The 17,456-nt window shown below is 33.8% G+C and overlaps 2 protein-coding genes, 1 long non-coding RNA gene and 1 pseudogene across 5 annotated transcripts; 1 reads left to right on the plus strand and 3 right to left on the minus strand.

Annotated features, from left to right (window-relative positions):
* The first annotated feature begins 383 nt into the window (after positions 1 to 383).
* On the plus strand, positions 384 to 3,703 carry LOC143358726 (uncharacterized). Of its 2 annotated transcripts, none has more exons than XM_076796080.1 (5): positions 384 to 579; positions 887 to 1,041; positions 1,121 to 1,413; positions 1,486 to 2,134; positions 2,766 to 3,703. In XM_076796080.1, the coding sequence occupies exons 2-5, from the start codon at positions 888 to 890 to the stop codon at positions 2,852 to 2,854; spliced, it is 1,185 nt and encodes a 394-aa protein (XP_076652195.1). In that variant the 5' UTR covers positions 384 to 579; position 887; the 3' UTR covers positions 2,855 to 3,703. The 2 variants fall into 2 exon arrangements, with proteins under 2 accessions (XP_076652195.1, XP_076652194.1); XM_076796079.1 differs by having other exon boundaries at positions 856 to 1,041; positions 2,766 to 3,701.
* A 90-nt stretch (positions 3,704 to 3,793) lies between these two features.
* LOC143359324 (histone-lysine N-methyltransferase SETMAR pseudogene) lies at positions 3,794 to 4,864 on the minus strand (annotated as a pseudogene).
* A 142-nt stretch (positions 4,865 to 5,006) lies between these two features.
* On the minus strand, positions 5,007 to 6,829 carry LOC143359370 (uncharacterized). Its single transcript, XR_013083104.1, has 3 exons — positions 6,799 to 6,829; positions 6,638 to 6,679; positions 5,007 to 6,235 (listed from the first exon to the last, which is right to left on the minus strand). It is a non-coding gene; the product is annotated as an uncharacterized LOC143359370 (long non-coding RNA).
* Positions 6,830 to 10,040: 3,211 nt separating this feature from the next.
* LOC143359369 (syntaxin-6-like) lies at positions 10,041 to 17,130 on the minus strand. Of its 2 annotated transcripts, XM_076797278.1 has the most exons (7): positions 16,816 to 17,123; positions 15,585 to 15,778; positions 14,959 to 15,053; positions 14,771 to 14,830; positions 13,485 to 13,717; positions 13,294 to 13,388; positions 10,041 to 10,259 (listed from the first exon to the last, which is right to left on the minus strand). In XM_076797278.1, exons 1-7 carry the CDS (start codon positions 16,848 to 16,850, stop codon positions 10,183 to 10,185), a joined length of 789 nt encoding a protein of 262 aa, XP_076653393.1. In that variant the 5' UTR covers positions 16,851 to 17,123; the 3' UTR covers positions 10,041 to 10,182. The 2 variants fall into 2 exon arrangements, with proteins under 2 accessions (XP_076653393.1, XP_076653392.1); XM_076797277.1 differs by lacking the exon at positions 10,041 to 10,259 and having other exon boundaries at positions 11,095 to 13,388; positions 16,816 to 17,130.
* Between the last annotated feature and the right edge of the window lie 326 nt (positions 17,131 to 17,456).

Below are 17,456 nucleotides of genomic sequence, written 5' to 3' on the forward strand. Positions count from 1 at the left end.
ATAGACTTAGAGCAATGCTGAGATCTTAGACCATATAAACTTATAACTTTCCTCGCGCATGCGCGGCGATTTTAGCTTCAGTAAAGTAAAATTCTGAATAAAATAGGGTATCTCAATCACCCTGCAAAATTTTTGAAAATTGGTATGATTTGATTTCGAAAATAGCGAACTCTACGCCTCTTTGTAGCTCCTTCTCCAATATTAGCTGCCATTGTATAATAAAATTTTAACAATAACTTATCATATACTCGTAGGACACTCGTCTCGTCTCGGAAAAGATTATTTCGGTACTTTCCCGCCAATATCACTGTCCCACTACCTTTTCCTAATAATATTGATACGTTACTGTTTACTCGCATGCGTGAGAAATGTTGGCCGATATCTCAGCACTGGTGGTGAGTGTGGTGAGCTGAGTGAGTGAGTGAGTCAGTTGAATGCATTCGAGTCCTAGTCCTGGAAGAATTTGGAATGACGTGGGTTCCGTTCGTTTACACTTACACTGAATCAAAGACGGACACAAAGTGCGGTAGTTTCAAAGATCGTACCGCCGAGGAAACAAGATCCTATTGTCAGTTTTAGGTAAACGATTCGAGCATTTTGCGATTTTTTCCCCCTGAAAGTACGTTCTCTCGGTAAAGAGATATATTTCGACACGGATGAAGAACATTCGGTTCAACGTATTTAGAAATGATTTCTATGCTAACCTAATTCTACCTATTTCTCAGTAGGAGGTCTAATCTTATCTTTTAAAATGTACTTCAGCCATTGTCGTTTACCACCCACGATCTAAGTCGTGTCTAAGAGAACCGCGTCGTGTTTTCTCGTATTAATCGATCGATTTGTGCGTTTTTCCAGGAATACCAAACATTTGTTTAATCATTTGAAGAATGCCTGCACCACCACCTCCTCCGCCTCCTGCATTCAATGCATCTAGCTCTGGCTCTGGAGATCAAGACAGGAGTATGCTACTTCAGTCGATCAGAGCTGGGAAAACTCTAAAGAAGACAGTAACCGTAGATAAAAGTGGACCTGCGATCAGTGGTATGTTGCTTCCGCATGTTTAGATGTGTACGTGTTAATTCTAACGATTGTATTTACGTTAACTATTTTTCCCTACTAGGCAAAGTAAAAAGCGAATCAAGAAATTTGAACAACAGGGAGACTAATAATTCGAATACAATAATCGGCAGTAGTATTGGCAATTCGAACAATGGAGGACCTACAGGATTAGGTGGATTATTCTCTAGCGGCATGCCAAAACTGAAGCCCACAGGGCTTAGGCCAATTTCGGGCGAAAAGGATAGTAGCAATGTCAATAATACGAGTTTCACTCAATCTACGACACCCAGCATAAAACGAGGTCCTCCTCCAGTTCCGCCACCAGCTACGCAGAAGCCGCAAGTATTTGGTCAGGTACGAGTATCTGAAAGTATATCGCTTAGCGTTTATAAGTGTACTTTGAGACATTATCAATTCATGTTTCAGAAATCTAATTTAAGTCAGGCACAGAGTGTAACAGACTCTGCAAATGTCAATATAGAAGCACCAAAAGTGTATGGGAAACCAATGCTTGCACCCAAACCACCTTCGACGCTGTCTAGTACAGTGCAGAAGCCATCGCCTCCTCCAAAAAAGTTGAACTTGCCTACAGGAGCAAGTGTGTCGAGAGCACAAAGCATGCGGTTGCTTAGATCGCCACCAGTGCTGACTCCAACCCCACCATCTCTACATCAATCGCAAGATTGTTTGAACGAGAGTCAAACAAGGCCTCAGAATCGAGTACTCAGACCTCCGGTGGCAAAACCTCCTTCTCCTCCTACTTCTAGAGCAAATACCTCAACCAATACAGCAACAAGGGTTGCACCTCCACCACCATCTAGGGTAACTGTCAGTGCTCCTGGCATACCGCCACCCCCACCTCCCCTTCCACATCGATCCGCTGTTCACCAGAGGCTTGCTCCACCACTGCCACCACCGCCAACGCCACCCACAAGAAATTCTTCCATGCGCAACGGCCAAACCATGGGTACTCTGGACTTGGAAGTACGATTCGCAGACATGTTTCGTTCTATCGCGACTTTCCCACCACCAGAGCCGTTTAAAGGATTCCCGAAAGTCTACAGCAGCAGAAACGGTGAGCATCATAAAATTGAATATCAGTCGCCCACGTTCTTGAATTTTACCATTAGGCAGTATACTTCGCAATTGTTTCTGTAACATTTCATTTTGCTTGAAAGTATCCTGCATACTCGCATATCTCTAACAATAGAAGGCAAAGTTTACTCATTCCTCATCTTGTATGACTTAGCACCAAACTGAGTCATCATGGCCAATACTCTTGCATGATCACGTTGCTTCGACAATTAACCATTCATTTCCGATGGTAGTACACGAATATTATTGTTTTCCACATTGCATTTACGGTAGACATTGCAAATTTAGTGTTCATAACAATCGCGCACAATATCGGTATTTGTCACAAATTCTACACACAAGCATATTTGTACGACGACAGTGTTCTGTAATTGTTTCTGTAATTGTTTGACATCTAAATAAATCACTCGTATTCCGCTTCGATTAATATGCATTGTTTTGGGAACTACGAATAGCACCTTAATTCACTTAGGCTAACCAAAGTTTTGATATCAAATATTCAATTTAATTGCATGCATGCCGTAGTAATAGTAAATGCTTGATGAAATTACATGCATATAATATTTCTAATTTTTAAGAGAGAGGTAGTAAAAAGTGTTTGCAATTTACAGCTGCGAAACAGCAAGCTCCTGCACCACCTCTGCAAACGTCTTCTATATCTAACACGATGCTACCATTAAATACGTCATCCGGGGGTTAACAGTGGCAATACAATGCGACTTCTCTGGCACATCAAATATTTTTGAGTAATTTGTTTTATTTATTATTTTACGAAATAGTTTTAATAAAATTCGGAACGTTTCTGCAACGAAATGGAAGGTTGAGAGTAGAAGAAATTAGATAAAGTACTTCCGCGATCATTGACTTCATACCTCCGGGGTTTGATCATCCTTGGAGGGAAGACTGTATGCTGTAGTCTTTAGCAATATATGAACATATCTCGAAGGATTTTTAAAATTTTCAAAATTGTGAATTTTACAGGTTTGCAAAGTAGAATGTCAACCTTTTTCGTTAAATTATAACTATTGAACTACCAAGCTGATGAAAATGAGCTTTTAGATTCCTAGATTAGAAACTTGAGAGTACCTAATAAAAACAATTTTAGTTAAAAAAAGGTATCTATTTTTATTAGAGTATGGTACTTTAATAGTTATGATTTAATGAATAAAGATTGATACTTTACCTTGCAGACCTGTATTACATCCTGGGAAGGACGAATGCTAAATTTAGATAGTACTAGACGCAGTTTAGAACCTACCTGCATTCACCAGCTTCGGCTCAGAGGATTGAGAGTCAGGGAAACAATGACACAGTCTAATAATGTTAATTTAATTTTGGCTGGTGAGGATATGAGTTATGGGTGTTAGGAATTGTGATTTTGTTCCATGACCGATAACTCAGTAAAACAATCCTCAGCATGCCGAATTTTCACATTTACTGCGATACATTTAATTATATGGATCACTTCTCTGGCCACCAGGGCCATGTGCCAGGTTGTTTGGTTATAATTTAGGCAAGTTCTTTGGGTTTTGAAGTTGCTAGAGCTAAAGCATTGGTTAATATTAGGTTGTAACATATGAAACGTCCGATTTTTAAGGTTAACTTTAAATGAACACAACTTTTTTACTAATAAATATTTTTAATCGAAATAACAACCATTGGATTCTACACATTTCTTCCAACGAGTTTCTAATTTTTTAATTCCATTTTGATAAAAATCTAGTGTTCTACTGTTAATAAATTCTTGAATGGCGTCTTCAACGTTCGCTTGACTTCTAAAGGTTTTTTCGTTGAGAAAGTGGCTCAAATGTTTAAAAAAATGAAAATCCGTCGGTGATAGATCCGGGGAGTACGGTGGATGAGGTAATGTTTCATAATTTAAAGCGTTCAGCTTTTGCACCGTGATTTGTGATACATGCGGTCGAGCATTATCATGGAGCAAAATTGGACCCCTTCGATTGACTAATATTGCTGATTTTTCTTTCAATTTTTGGTGCATTCTTTCAATTTCGATGCAGTACTTCGCGGCTGTGATGGTTTCTCCCGGGTTTAAGAAATTGTAATGGATCACACCGGCCATTGACCACCAAACAGTGAGCATTGTCTTTTTCGGATGTAAAGCTGGCTTCGGCATGTGTCGTGGCTTTTCATTTGCATCTAACCATTGAGCAGAACGTCGTTTGTTGTCGTATAAAATCCATTTTTCGTCACATGTGACAATGCGATTCAAAAAAGGCTCAGTTTGATTTCGAATCAGTAACGAATTGCATATTTCGTAACGCTGAAGTTTTTGTCGATCGTTCAATTCGTGTGGTACCCACTTATCCAACTTCCTTTTCTTACCAATCAAATTCAAGTGGCGTGAAATCGTTATGGCACTTACGTTGAATTCTTGGGCAAGTTCTCTAACCGTTGTTCGAGGATTTTCTTCAACTGCGAGCGTCAAATGATCGTCGTTAATGCTCAACTCTGGCCTTCCACGCGGTTCATTTTCAAGGCTTTCATCTCCGGCTTCGAATTTTTGGTACCATCGACGAACTGTACGTTCATTAACTGCATCATTGCCAAATGCAGCGTTGTTATTTCGAGCAGCTGCTGATGCATTTTTACCACTTTTCCACTCGTATAAGAAGAGTATGCGGAAATCACGTTGATTCATGTTGGAAATCAATGCGTAAAATTGTTAGGTTAGAAGCACAAGAAAAACAAGTGAAGGTCGAATATTACGAAGGAAACTCTGCTCTTAAACCTAGATGTAAAATATCCCTAGAAATTTTAGTATTTTTCGTCAGAACAGAATTTAGAATACTGATAAACCAAAATCGGACATTTCATATGGTACAACCTAATACTTGTTTCTCTAGATTACATCTTTGTGTTAGCATGTTTCTATAGAGGTTGTTCACTTGATTTTTAATGTGTCTTTCTACGTAGAAAAACTTTGAGTTCACATACGTAAAAATGTCGAGGTTTTCTACGCGCATTGTTCTTTTTCCAATAAACTTTCTTCCTTTTGTTGTTTCCAGGATGAACAATTTTGGATGTTCTGTTTGAAATAGGGTGTATCCGCATATTGGGCATATTTACCAATGAAGTATATATTATTATGCCAAAATACTGCTTTATGTCATTTTCGGTAAAGGAAGGTGGTCTCTCAGTTTTGGTCTGAACAGCATATAAATTGGATTCTTCTACAATTTTTGTTACCAACTCACTTGAGAAAAAGTAGGTGAAGAACTGCAACGGCCGTTCCAAAGCAGAAATTTCTTCAGAAACTTCTATGTCTCCATGGAAACATAGCTGATCATCATTCAAGATCAAAAACAAATTATCTTATCAAATGCTTGTAGCCTATTATAAAGCAGTACGTAGCCGAACGTACATACTCCATGCAGCAAGTCGATATTTGCTCTAGTGTGAGTTTGAAAGGTATAGTAGGCAGTGTGTTGCCGAAAAGCAACAATATGCATTTAAGGGTTAACATTATTTTATTCGCTTCCAATTGTACTGGTACCGTTAATGTTCGCAAAGTTATTTTTGCGACGACCTGTACAATGACGGCGTTCCAGGATCCACATAGGTCTGAGAACTTAGCTCCTTGACATTCACGCGTTGATGTTTAATTCTCCGGCTAGTGCAAAGGTCCTTGTTTCCATAGAATTAATTTTCAAGCCGCTTAGGTAAATATCTTTAGGAAAAGATATTTACATTTATCATGTATGTAGGAACATACATGATTCCATATAGGTGCATTCTTTTGCATTAATCCTCGGTTACTGGTTCTATGTATTCATTCATGCAGTTTTGTACTGTAGATATGTGAGAATGCATGTCACAGTAACTTATCGTTCTGGATATTACGACCTTACACTGGATCGTATCCGTATAGCTGAAATCTGACAGTTGAAGCAATTGAATGTAGGCTTCTTCCGTCTTTCGTAGCGACATGGTTGATATCACAGTCGTCGATGCTTCTAAATGAGAAGGTAGTCACGTTTAGGTGGTGTCCATTACAATCGTTTCCGATAATGGTACGCGAGGGCCGTATCAACATAAATATTAGCCAAAGGCCTATCATCTTCTGTAATAGATATTCGTTTTATATGTGTGTAATTTCTTTAATTCTTAATTTTTTAACACTTGCAAGTAGCACTACTTATATATATATTCGCAAAAATAATGATGATGATGATAGAAGCATTCTACTGTTAAAATCGTAAGTAGTATTACGTGAATGGAACAATATCTGAATATCTGATATAATTTATTTGTGAAACAGTAATATCCTTCTATTTGTTTTTATTAATTAAAGATCTTATTGTCTGTTAGAGGCATAATTTCTCTTTTATTTTATACATGTCCATACATTGTGAAAGTAATGTTTTTTTTATGGTCTCTAAGAAACAATAATATCTGTTAGGTTTGGAGTTGTTCTAGATCTTGTATCTTTTGTAGAGTTTCCATTTCTTGACCTATTAAGTACCTGATGGGTTTAGATTGGCCTTCTGTTCTTGGTTTAGGTTTTCTGTAAAGTAATTTGAGTGCACACAGGTTATATGGTTGTTCCCAATGTTTAAATTCTTGGGCTCCTGCGGAATCTTTTAGAAGCTCAGTAGTATTAGGCTTCAAGTCAAAATCAAATACCTTGTCAAAGCTAATCTGCGACCAGATGTCATAATCTATCTCTACATAAAGAACTTGTAGGGGGGGGGGGGGTAGACTCCCTTCTTGTAACTTGGCCTCAAACATTCTGAAACATTTTTTAATGGAGATTATTGTGTTTTGTGTGATTTGTTTCTTTTTGATGAGCGATCTTTCAGTGTTTTAGTAATCTTATAATTATTTGAGGAGTCTTGGAGTTTGAATTCTGAATTTGATTTCTAAAAGGATATTTAGTTTCTTGAACAGTTTTCAAACTAAATAATATTGATATTGTTCAACCTTTCAAGATTCAATGTCAAGGCTTCTCAATGAATTATGGAAACTAAATTCTTAAATCTGACGCTGTTAACGTATAATTATATTATTTTCTTAAAATAGTGGTTACGTTTCATTTATTAATGTTTGAAAAAATTTGAATTAACGATTAATTATCATTAATGACTAATTCACGGGACGTGACATCTATAAAATTAACGATTTTGAAAGTTTTGAAAAATCCTTCGAGATACGGTCTTCCCTCCAAGAGCGATCAAACCTCGGAGCTATGGAGCATAGTCTACGATTTTGGACATGTACTAAATGGACACGTGTAGACGGAATCCGTGAACCGTATAGTCGCGACTTAAGTATCCATGTTCTTAATTCACGTGTCGTTATGCATTCTAACATCCGTGTATTTTTGTACGTCTCGCTGTCGCGCGCTTGATGGACAGACGGCCTATATTATCGTGTATTAAAATACACGGATATTCATGAAATTGAAATACACGCGTACACGTGTATTTACATACATGTGAAATAGGGACCTCTACTATGAAGTATCAATGATCGTGGACGTATGGCGCGTAGAAGAGAAAGACGAAATGTTGTTCGAGGCAGGCGGCGAGTTAATGCAAACAGAAAATCTTCTTAATTTTAATTCTTTTTTTACAAAACTTTTAGCAACGTATTTGTGAGATTTTTCTGATTAAAATGAGTCTAAATACGGCATAATTTGGACCATATTTACTTATTTAAAGTATGATCGCTATGATAGTGAACCGAGTGTGTAACTCGCTATGATATAGGTAAATTAAATATGATTGAAACTCTATCGAGTTTGGTCTTTTTGTAACTAGGGACATCTCACAAATATGTTAGTAAAAGTTCTGGAAAAAAAGAATAAAAAATAAAAAAAAATTTGTATTTGCGTTGGCATTGCATTCGATATTCTCTGTGTCTCTTTCTTTCTACACGCTGTCCTTTGTTTTCGAAACTTTCATAGCTTATTAACTAAGTAAATATAATCGAAATTCTATCGTGCTTGGTCTCGTTTTAATCAGACAAATTTCACAAATACGTTTTAAAAGTTTTGTAAAAAAATAATGAAAAATAAAGAAGTTTTGTTATTGGACTAGTAGTAGTCTCGCACCGATATACCTGACCTGCACACTCCTCGGCGATCGAGGTCCTCGACTAGAGAGCTTCGAGTTTCACTGTGCTTTTCTCCGTTCGACAGGTGATCACAAAAGACTGTTTCCCGAAAGCTGAATGTCCTTGGCCGGACTCAAGTTTTGGACATTTATAGCGAGCTTACTATAATCTTATTTTATTTGTCAAAATTTAGCATTCTATTTAACATATTTTGTTATGAAACTCATTAATAGTTTTAAATCGTGCTTGAAATATTTTAAGTGGTATTGGAATATTTCGTTGCGCTGATTTGCGGTTATCGATATTCATGTTTGAGAATTTTTTCCGATTTTTCGGTTGAATATCTTATTTATAAAAAAATGAAAAACACGTAAAAATTCAACAAATGCAGGTTTTTTTATAGAAATAGAAAAAGAACATCGATCATATTTGTATAGTAGTAATATATCATTAGGACTTTTTTAATTAAAAAAAGATAACTATTATGAAATAAACTTTTATAACAGAGTCAATATAATAATGTGCAGAGCTAAATCAAACCAAAAATAAAATGATTAAAAAGTTATAAGGTCCAAATAGTATTACGATTTATAACTGTCTGCAGTTTTATTCGATCACTACTTTGATCATTGGATGATACTATATACATATGTACATTGCAACTTGCAACGCGCACGCCAGTAGTCTTTGACAAATTTTAGTTTACTCATTCTCTATAGCAAACTAGGCGGTCTAACATTTTGAAAAAAGTCGTCATTTGGACCAATTTTAAAAAAGTTATGCGATTTTTAAGGGTGTCTACTTAGTACATATATTGCCCCCGACTGTACTTTTTATATTGCTAAATAAATATTTATAATATTACTTATTAACGATTAGTACAATTATATTGTAATTAAAACTAAGTATTGAGGATATAATAAAGAAACACACAACCATAAATTTCTAGATTCTTTATTATCATTTATTCTAATATATATGTTATGCTATATATATAGTATATAGTTATAGGAGATCATTCTTTTGTGATTTTTTGTACTGATTTCTAAAAACACAAATATTGTAATTTATTTTTAAATCACATTGAATATGTTTTACCCTATTCCACGTTCAATAATTTCTGAGCTTGTAGTGATCTCTGTAGTGAACTCTGCTATGTAGCTCTGCTGTCTGTTTCCAGACTTCGATTCTCTATTTAATTTATGTCAAATTTAGGAAACTCTTTCGAGAGGCTGCGTGCCTTTCCGTAAACTCTTCGATTAGTCTCGCCAAGTAGAATTTCGTCAAGGATCTCTGTGAAAATTTCCTCTCGCGTTATTCCTTTACCTATTCTAAGCTATCGCGCCCATATGAACTATATGTATATGAAATTCACGGTTTGGCCTAAATATTACAATTTATATTCAAATTTCCCTCCGTCGCCATTAATTGAATATAGAGTACAGTAGCGCTATCGTAACTACGTTCGCGTGGTCACGCAACAAAACTAAAAAATCACGATCACGGGGGGAATGAAGCAGAGATGAATAAAGTTAAAATCACGACCGTGATCGTGATTCCACGATCACTGTGATGAATCACAGTTAGTGATTCCAAATGTTACATATTTGGCGTCTTTGCTGTAGCGAAGCCATGAACTACCATCTTAGTCACGATACTACATAACAGCGGGACGTAACAACAGTTAATATTTCTATGTTAAAGTTTTAGAAAATTGTCAGAAAATATTTAACGAAAAATATTTCACTGCTTCAAATATAACTTATTAGCTGTTTTGTAGGAAGGAAATTCATGAGAAACCCTGACAGAAATATAATAATTATAAATATTTATTGTAATCCATCATAAAATATCGCTATCGATAATATGTTATTAAAACAGAATTTAACACATTCATCTAAATGCTATAAAGAAGAACCAATAATTCTTAGGGGCGCTAAGACATAAAATGATTCACTTAATTATAAATAAAATAATTAGAAACACCAATATAGCTGTCAACACTCCAATGGCTACCCATTGTCTCCGATCTAAAACAAACGGAAAGTAACATCACATGCGTCACTCATAAAAAAAGTAGTTAGAATCGCATGATTTTATTGGCGTTCGTTGAACGACGATAAAATTTGAATAAGCGAATTACATAGGTATTGCATTGGAAAAAACAATTCTTATATATTTGGCCCTTTTTCAGACAGTAAACATTGTACATTACTTTCGACATGCACACTTTCAACAAACATTTTTTAACAACTCTAAAATCTTTGCATTGACACTTTGCACTCCAACAATGTTTGCTATACATCGAGCATTATTGAGTTACAGCTAAAAACAACTTATTCTTTGGATTTTTATCCGAAGGAAGACTGTGAAATGCAAAGGATCAACACTTCAAATCATTTTAGTATATCAGATAAACATATTCGTATATTAAAATAAGACGAATCACAAAAGCTTAAAAAATAATAGTTATATATGTATATTCATTAAATTGCAGACATATAAATTACTTTCACACAAATAGATGTAAGCCAAATTTAAAAAAATAACAAACTTATAAACGCGCATTCACAACTGTGTTCCAAATGAAGAAAATTATACTCCATGATTGAGAGATTTTCTATCATAGACTAGCATAAATGAAACACAAACAATACCATTGAAATAAAACATTAGATAAATAATTATTTTTTGATTAAAATTAAATTGTATCTTGCTCACAAGGTGAATTCTCTCAAGCACAGAATTTAATATAACATTATCTTATATATATATGTAAACGTACTACTGTAAATATAAATGTAATTTAAATAGCATTTTGGATCAGGAATTTGTGGTACTTCACAGTAACATGTACAGTATAAATAAAGTCGCAAATTTTATTTATCAGTATCTGTTTTCACAATTGGTCATTTATGAGAAATAATAAATTATATCTTTTCCTTTCATGTTTTAATTACATACTAGAATAAACAGTTTCTGTTCTGGTATGAATTCACAACAACGTTATACTAATAACACTTTTCTAACAATGGAATAAAGTTTCATTAGCTAAGCTTCAATTGTTTTTCTTTCTAATTCTGAATTTCTAATTTTCCTATAATGGAGTTTTAAATTGTTTGCAGTCGCTAAGGTGTCATAGCATTCGTGTACAATCTTTTTACAATGTGAACAATCGTTCCCATTGGTGAATTATCGATCAGCAGCGGCTATCATACGTACAAATATGTGTTTTTACATTTTGTCTTTTCCTGTGTCTTTTTGTTAAACATTTCTTTTTCCCAAACGTTATAGTTTCATTTACATTCATTGCACACATAAACTGAGTGGTACTTTCGCAATACCATGTAAATACTCCAGAATAACGTGTACTAATCTATTTTTATCTATATATCCTTTAATATTGTAATATCACATGTTGTATACATTGGAAGTAGAAGTATCAGAGGTTTTGAATCATCTTGAAAATGGTTTTTTGTCTATTGTACTATATGTATATATCTGTCTAGAAGTATACATTAAAATTTTCTTAAGCACAAATAACTTGTGCTACTTTTCCTAGTTTTTGACACTTGCCTTACAATATTTGGCATATTAGTTTGTTTTTAAATCTGTGTGTAAATGATGTACTTAAATATAATCCATTATTTTTTATCTACAACTTTTTTGATATACAATGATTCAATATGCATTTATTGACACTATTACTAACCGACAATATACTACATTCGTTAGTACCTATCTTACTACACGTGTCATGGTTAATTTCATTATACTTGAATAGATATAATTGAAGCTAGTAATTAGGTTTACCACGACTGGTCCATTTTGATCCTACATTTCTGACACTTACCAACATAAAATAAACATAAATGCTTCTAAATTATCAACTTTTTAAACCATTCGCATCAATTCTATTGGTAAAATCAGTATACATTGCTTATATTATATTACAGTAAAAACATAAATAGATGTAAAACTTTCGTAGTATATGTTGTTTAAATGAATGCTATGGTAAAGAAGTATAGAAATGTAAATGAAAGACAGAAATAGAAATAGAAATTTTCGAATTTGACAGAGGTATATAAACTGCTGTGACATATTATAGATCAATTAATGACTACCACTAATTATTTGTACTAACTTTTACTTTTATTTTATGGTCGTAACATATTTTTTCTATACTACTAACATTTTCTTGAAAATTTGATTACTTAAACCTTTTTTGTTAATAAACCATATGTGAATATTGTTGAATTAATAAAATAGCAGTGTTTTTTGAAATAAGTGCATAGAAAGCTAGAATAGTCAGTATTACAAAAATTTATTTTCAGGTTTACCAGTTCAATAAAACAATTACTTTAAATCTCCTATCGAAATTCCATTTCATATTTATCGAGACTTCTACCCACCAATAAATGACTCTTTGGTTTCATCATATATCATTCGAACTCAAAAATAAAGGGTGCAAAAGTGCTGTATATTAGTATCAATCAGTTTGTAAAGTGTAAAAGAAGAATTATTCTTAGTGAAGCTATTACGCAATGTTATTGCAAAAATAAAATGAATGACAAATATTAGATTGTTTGGAAGTCCCATAATTTTTCAGTAGACATAAAGTATCTATTTTATGCAAATACAAACTTTCATGAACCAGCTCAAAATCTGGGGTTCAATAGAAATTTATCTTTTTTATCATAGACTATCGCTGCAATAAAAATTATTTTAAATTTCAATAGAATTGCTTATTTTATTGTACTTTATGGATCTGAAAATGCTGCAAATGTACAAAATTTGCAGTCTAGCTAATGATTTTGCATCAGATGAAAATAGAATTTGTTTAAAACAAATAATTCAACAGAGAAATGCCAAATATCTTAATTTCATACATAGTACTGAATAATTATGGTAAACTTGTAATGATAGTATTTTTCTAATCTCCAGAACATAAAAAACAGTTAGTTATTGTACTTGACAAGGACGATAGAGAAGAAGGTTTAGAGGCAAGATCAGAAACACTAGATGTTGCAGTAGTAGGAGCAGGAATGTAATTATTATAGTTACCATTACTCATATGAAGAACTTTGGCCATTTTTTTCATTGTCGCATCCAACTTGGAATCAGTCATCTCCAATTCGTTTCCAAATTCATCTAGCATACTGAAATATGCAAAAGATATTTCATTTTATATGCTTTTATATATAAATATATTTTAATAATGGTAAAACATTATTATAATATTTATCAATACTTACACTGCTTGTTCATCTAATTCTGTATTGATTTGCCTAGATACTGTCTTAAGGGTTCCAATACTCTCTCCAATCATGCCTAATTGTTCATCTTGTTGTCTTATCATATCATCCTGATGTTGCAATGTGTCTCCCAAAAACTGCCTATTAGGACTATCAATTTCATTTTCCAATTTACTATATTTAGTTGTACCATGGTTGACAGGAACTCGGGCAGGACTATTGTCCAACAGAGGCTATGACAATAACAATAAAATTACATAGTAAAAAACATTACTAGCTTATACATAATTACTCCAAAATATATTGATAAACAAACTCAGAAATTCATTAACATTAGGTTCTAATATTTTGAATTTACTTTAATTTATTTTTATAGAATAATGTAGAGTAATGCGTGTGTTGTTACTTTCAATAAATGTACCAAATTATATGTTTACGACACTATGTGAAAGGAACCATTCTTTCTGAACCCGTTTTATATGTGATTATAATGATAAGAAGTATTGATTTACCGTATAAACCATCTTCTTCTTTTCGTGGACTTTTTAAAATGTATTTCTACGATATTCCAATTAACCGCGCTATTATTTGGAAAATTATAAAAGAAAACTGCACCATAAATAAAAAAAAAAAAATAAACCCACACGTTAATCACTTTTTGACAGCACTGCTGCGCCTAAACGCTCGGAACTGATTAGTATTATTGGCGATTTGACAGCTTCGCACAGATGTCGCGGCGTACACAACTATAGTTCGCGAGCGAAATTTAAACACGCCACTATATCAAACGACTGACATTGATGCTTATTCCCAGTTAGCTTACAATTAGTTACATGAAATTTAAAACATGTGCGACATGTGTGGACTAATGAAGCACGTGACAATTTGTGTAGTTTCTCATATACATGTAATATATATTGAAAAAGAAAGAAAATATAAAAAATTGTCTTCATGCGTTCCAATAGTTATAAACTATATATAAATACAGGGTGTCCCAAAAATGTTATGCTTCCTTGAAAGGAGAGATTCCTGAGGACATTTAAAGTAACTTTTTTCCTTCGTGAAAATGTCCTCCGAGGCTTTGTTAAGGAGTTATTAACGAAAAACACGGACCAATCAGCGCGTTCCGTGTTTTTCGTTTATAACTCCTTAACAAAGCCGCGGAGAACATTTTCGCAAAGGAAAAAATTATTTCAAATAACATCAGGAATCACCCCTTTCGAGGAAGTACAATATTTTTGGGACACGCTCTACAACAGTTCTCAAAATTTATAATAAATACGAACCTGCCTTGCTGTACTGTCACGATCTCGGCCCCTACTCAAATTCATTTTATCCTTCATGATCTACAACAAATCATTAATCAATCATTTATTTTTTGATAACATGGGACAAACTTCTCGAGAACAATACTTTTATCTTAATGGTGATAAAGAAATGCTTGTAATAAGATTATGTATGCCAATAGCATTACCTTCACTTCTTCCCGCGCTTGTTCGATAAAACCTCGTTGAACTGTTAACTCCTTATTATCTATCTTAAACTTCGTCGGATTCTTTTCCACGATACGTATAGAGAAATAAGCATATAGATTAAGAATAATACAGAACACGTACGCAGGGTTCAAAATACGCGCCAAAATCGATTGGGAAATTAAATATTACAAAAGATTGTTCCGACTAATTGTCGGATCACTACAAACGCATGTACGATCAACGTCCATCAGCGTTCAATGAATGGCGTCGAGTAGAATATTTTAAGTCTTCCGTATAGTGCAGTTACGTTATGCGATTGTAATACTGACAAGACTAATCATAACAGTTTATATCTAGCAACGGGGAATTACCCAAGTAATCCTCTCCGATTTTTATGAAATTTCAGCAACTATTATTCGTATTTCTAAGAAAGAAACGCAAAAACAATTATTTTCGACGTGTTTAAAAGGAAATAAATTTTTAGAACATAGTTTACATTCGTACATTGGAAATTTTCGCGAAAGTTGACAGTTGCAATACAAACGACCAAATGCAAATGGTGGTCTATTTACGGGCTATTTCCACCCCCTGAATATGAATAATGGCCGTATATATTAAAGGATATAGATTGTATCCTCCAAATCATCTAGATCCCATTCAATCGAACGTAAGGCTTTCCGCAGTTCTGTAGTAGTCCATTCTAATTCGTCACGTGAGATGGGGATTCCTCCACTCGTTGGACTCGTAACAATAACATCTTGCAGCTCTGTCCAGCGTCCATATAAACCACGATTTTTATTCAAGGCTTTACAGACCTCGCTAAAATTGTTTAAAATCATAAACAATTTACAGTTAAAAAACACATTCGCTTGATACAAAATACATATTGTGCATTTTTTGTTAACTTAATTATGTTATATTCATTTTGTATTTTTAATCAATTTTACCTAGTCGAACATGTAACATACATTTAATAATAAATAATCATATGATGATTATTATCATATTTTATAATCATATAATGATTATTTCATGTTATCGCATTCAATCCGAGACATATAACTACCTAACACAAGTATTATGTAATAAAAAATAATTCTAGTAAATATGAGATAATTTGATTAATTTTTAAATAAATCGAAAGCTTTTGCTATCTTTTACAAGTCTGAATAACATCTGTTACTTTTGTTTTATACGTAAACGTTATGTATTATTGTAGGGTATCGCGACTCGAAGTATTATCGTGTTTTGATAAAAAAATCAATTTATCTCTGGCTGTCATTTTCTACTTAAAGTATTCGCCTTAGCTATACAGGAAAATAATAAAATACATAGATAAATTATTTGTTTTGCAAATAAAAATAATATGTTGGTATTTCTTCTCGATGTGTGTATATTTAATGTTTCCATCAAATATTCAAATACTAAAATCGAAAAAGCGAAATAAGTGTCGCGTGAAAGATCAATGCTAATTTTGATAAAGAGAGGAGACACAACAGATATAAACGCGGATAAATACATGAAAAGGAGATAAGATTCGGAGTATCTACAATTTATTCGTATTAAGATGAAACTTTCATTTGTTGCAAAAAGAGTATTTGTTACAATAATTATTATTTATGTCAGGATGCAGTCGAAAACGTCAAAAATAAGATTTCTTTGTAATTCAGTTCGTGACTATTCTTAAATGATTGATGTACGTATATGTACAACAATGTCGCGAGAGAAATAACAAAAGTTCGAATTTGACAGTAGCGTGATTTTTCCGACATCGATGTGACTGCATTGTAAATAGTTTGCATAATTATTGGCATAGTATTTAAGAATGTTCGCGGTAGCAGAAAATTCTGACTTACTCCTTGACGACAAAGAACGGATTCTCCAGCGTCATTCCTTCTTTTAATTTAAAGAGGTGGTCTTTCTCGCCGCCTCACGGCAACCACAGAAATTCGTATGAGCGATTTGTCGATCATCGGTAGAAATTCCGACCGATCTTAATAGAAGCACTGATACTCGCGGAAACGATGACAATAATCAAATTGACACTTGCTCGCGCTTCGATGTGTTATGCTACCACGACGTCGTGGTGTATTGTGACGTCTGCTTCGACTCTTCCTGCAGACGACTATTTATTCGATTTTAATGTTCGTGCGCAAACACGCCTTTCTAAGAGCTACTATGATATTGATTTCGCGATGGAAGACTTAAAGGATAGTTCACAGTCCTTCGGAAGTGGACTAACTAATAACTGAAGCGCTAACAGACTAAGAACAATAAACAATAAAATGTTATTTTTAATTATGTCCTATGTAAACTTTTCAGTTGTACTTCGAGCTCAATATTACCACTTATTTTATTGAAATTGTTTCATTGTTAGGAGGAGTTTCCTATCTGTAATATCTGACTAGTCCTAGAACAATAAGGGTGCCGATATTTGCGCGCTAAAATTTTAAAAGCACGTTAATATGTATAGTTATAAAAGCACTATTAAACATGT

The sequence above is a fragment of the Halictus rubicundus genome, chromosome 11, assembly GCF_050948215.1.
Source record: "Halictus rubicundus isolate RS-2024b chromosome 11, iyHalRubi1_principal, whole genome shotgun sequence".
Taxonomy (NCBI): domain Eukaryota; kingdom Metazoa; phylum Arthropoda; class Insecta; order Hymenoptera; family Halictidae; genus Halictus; species Halictus rubicundus.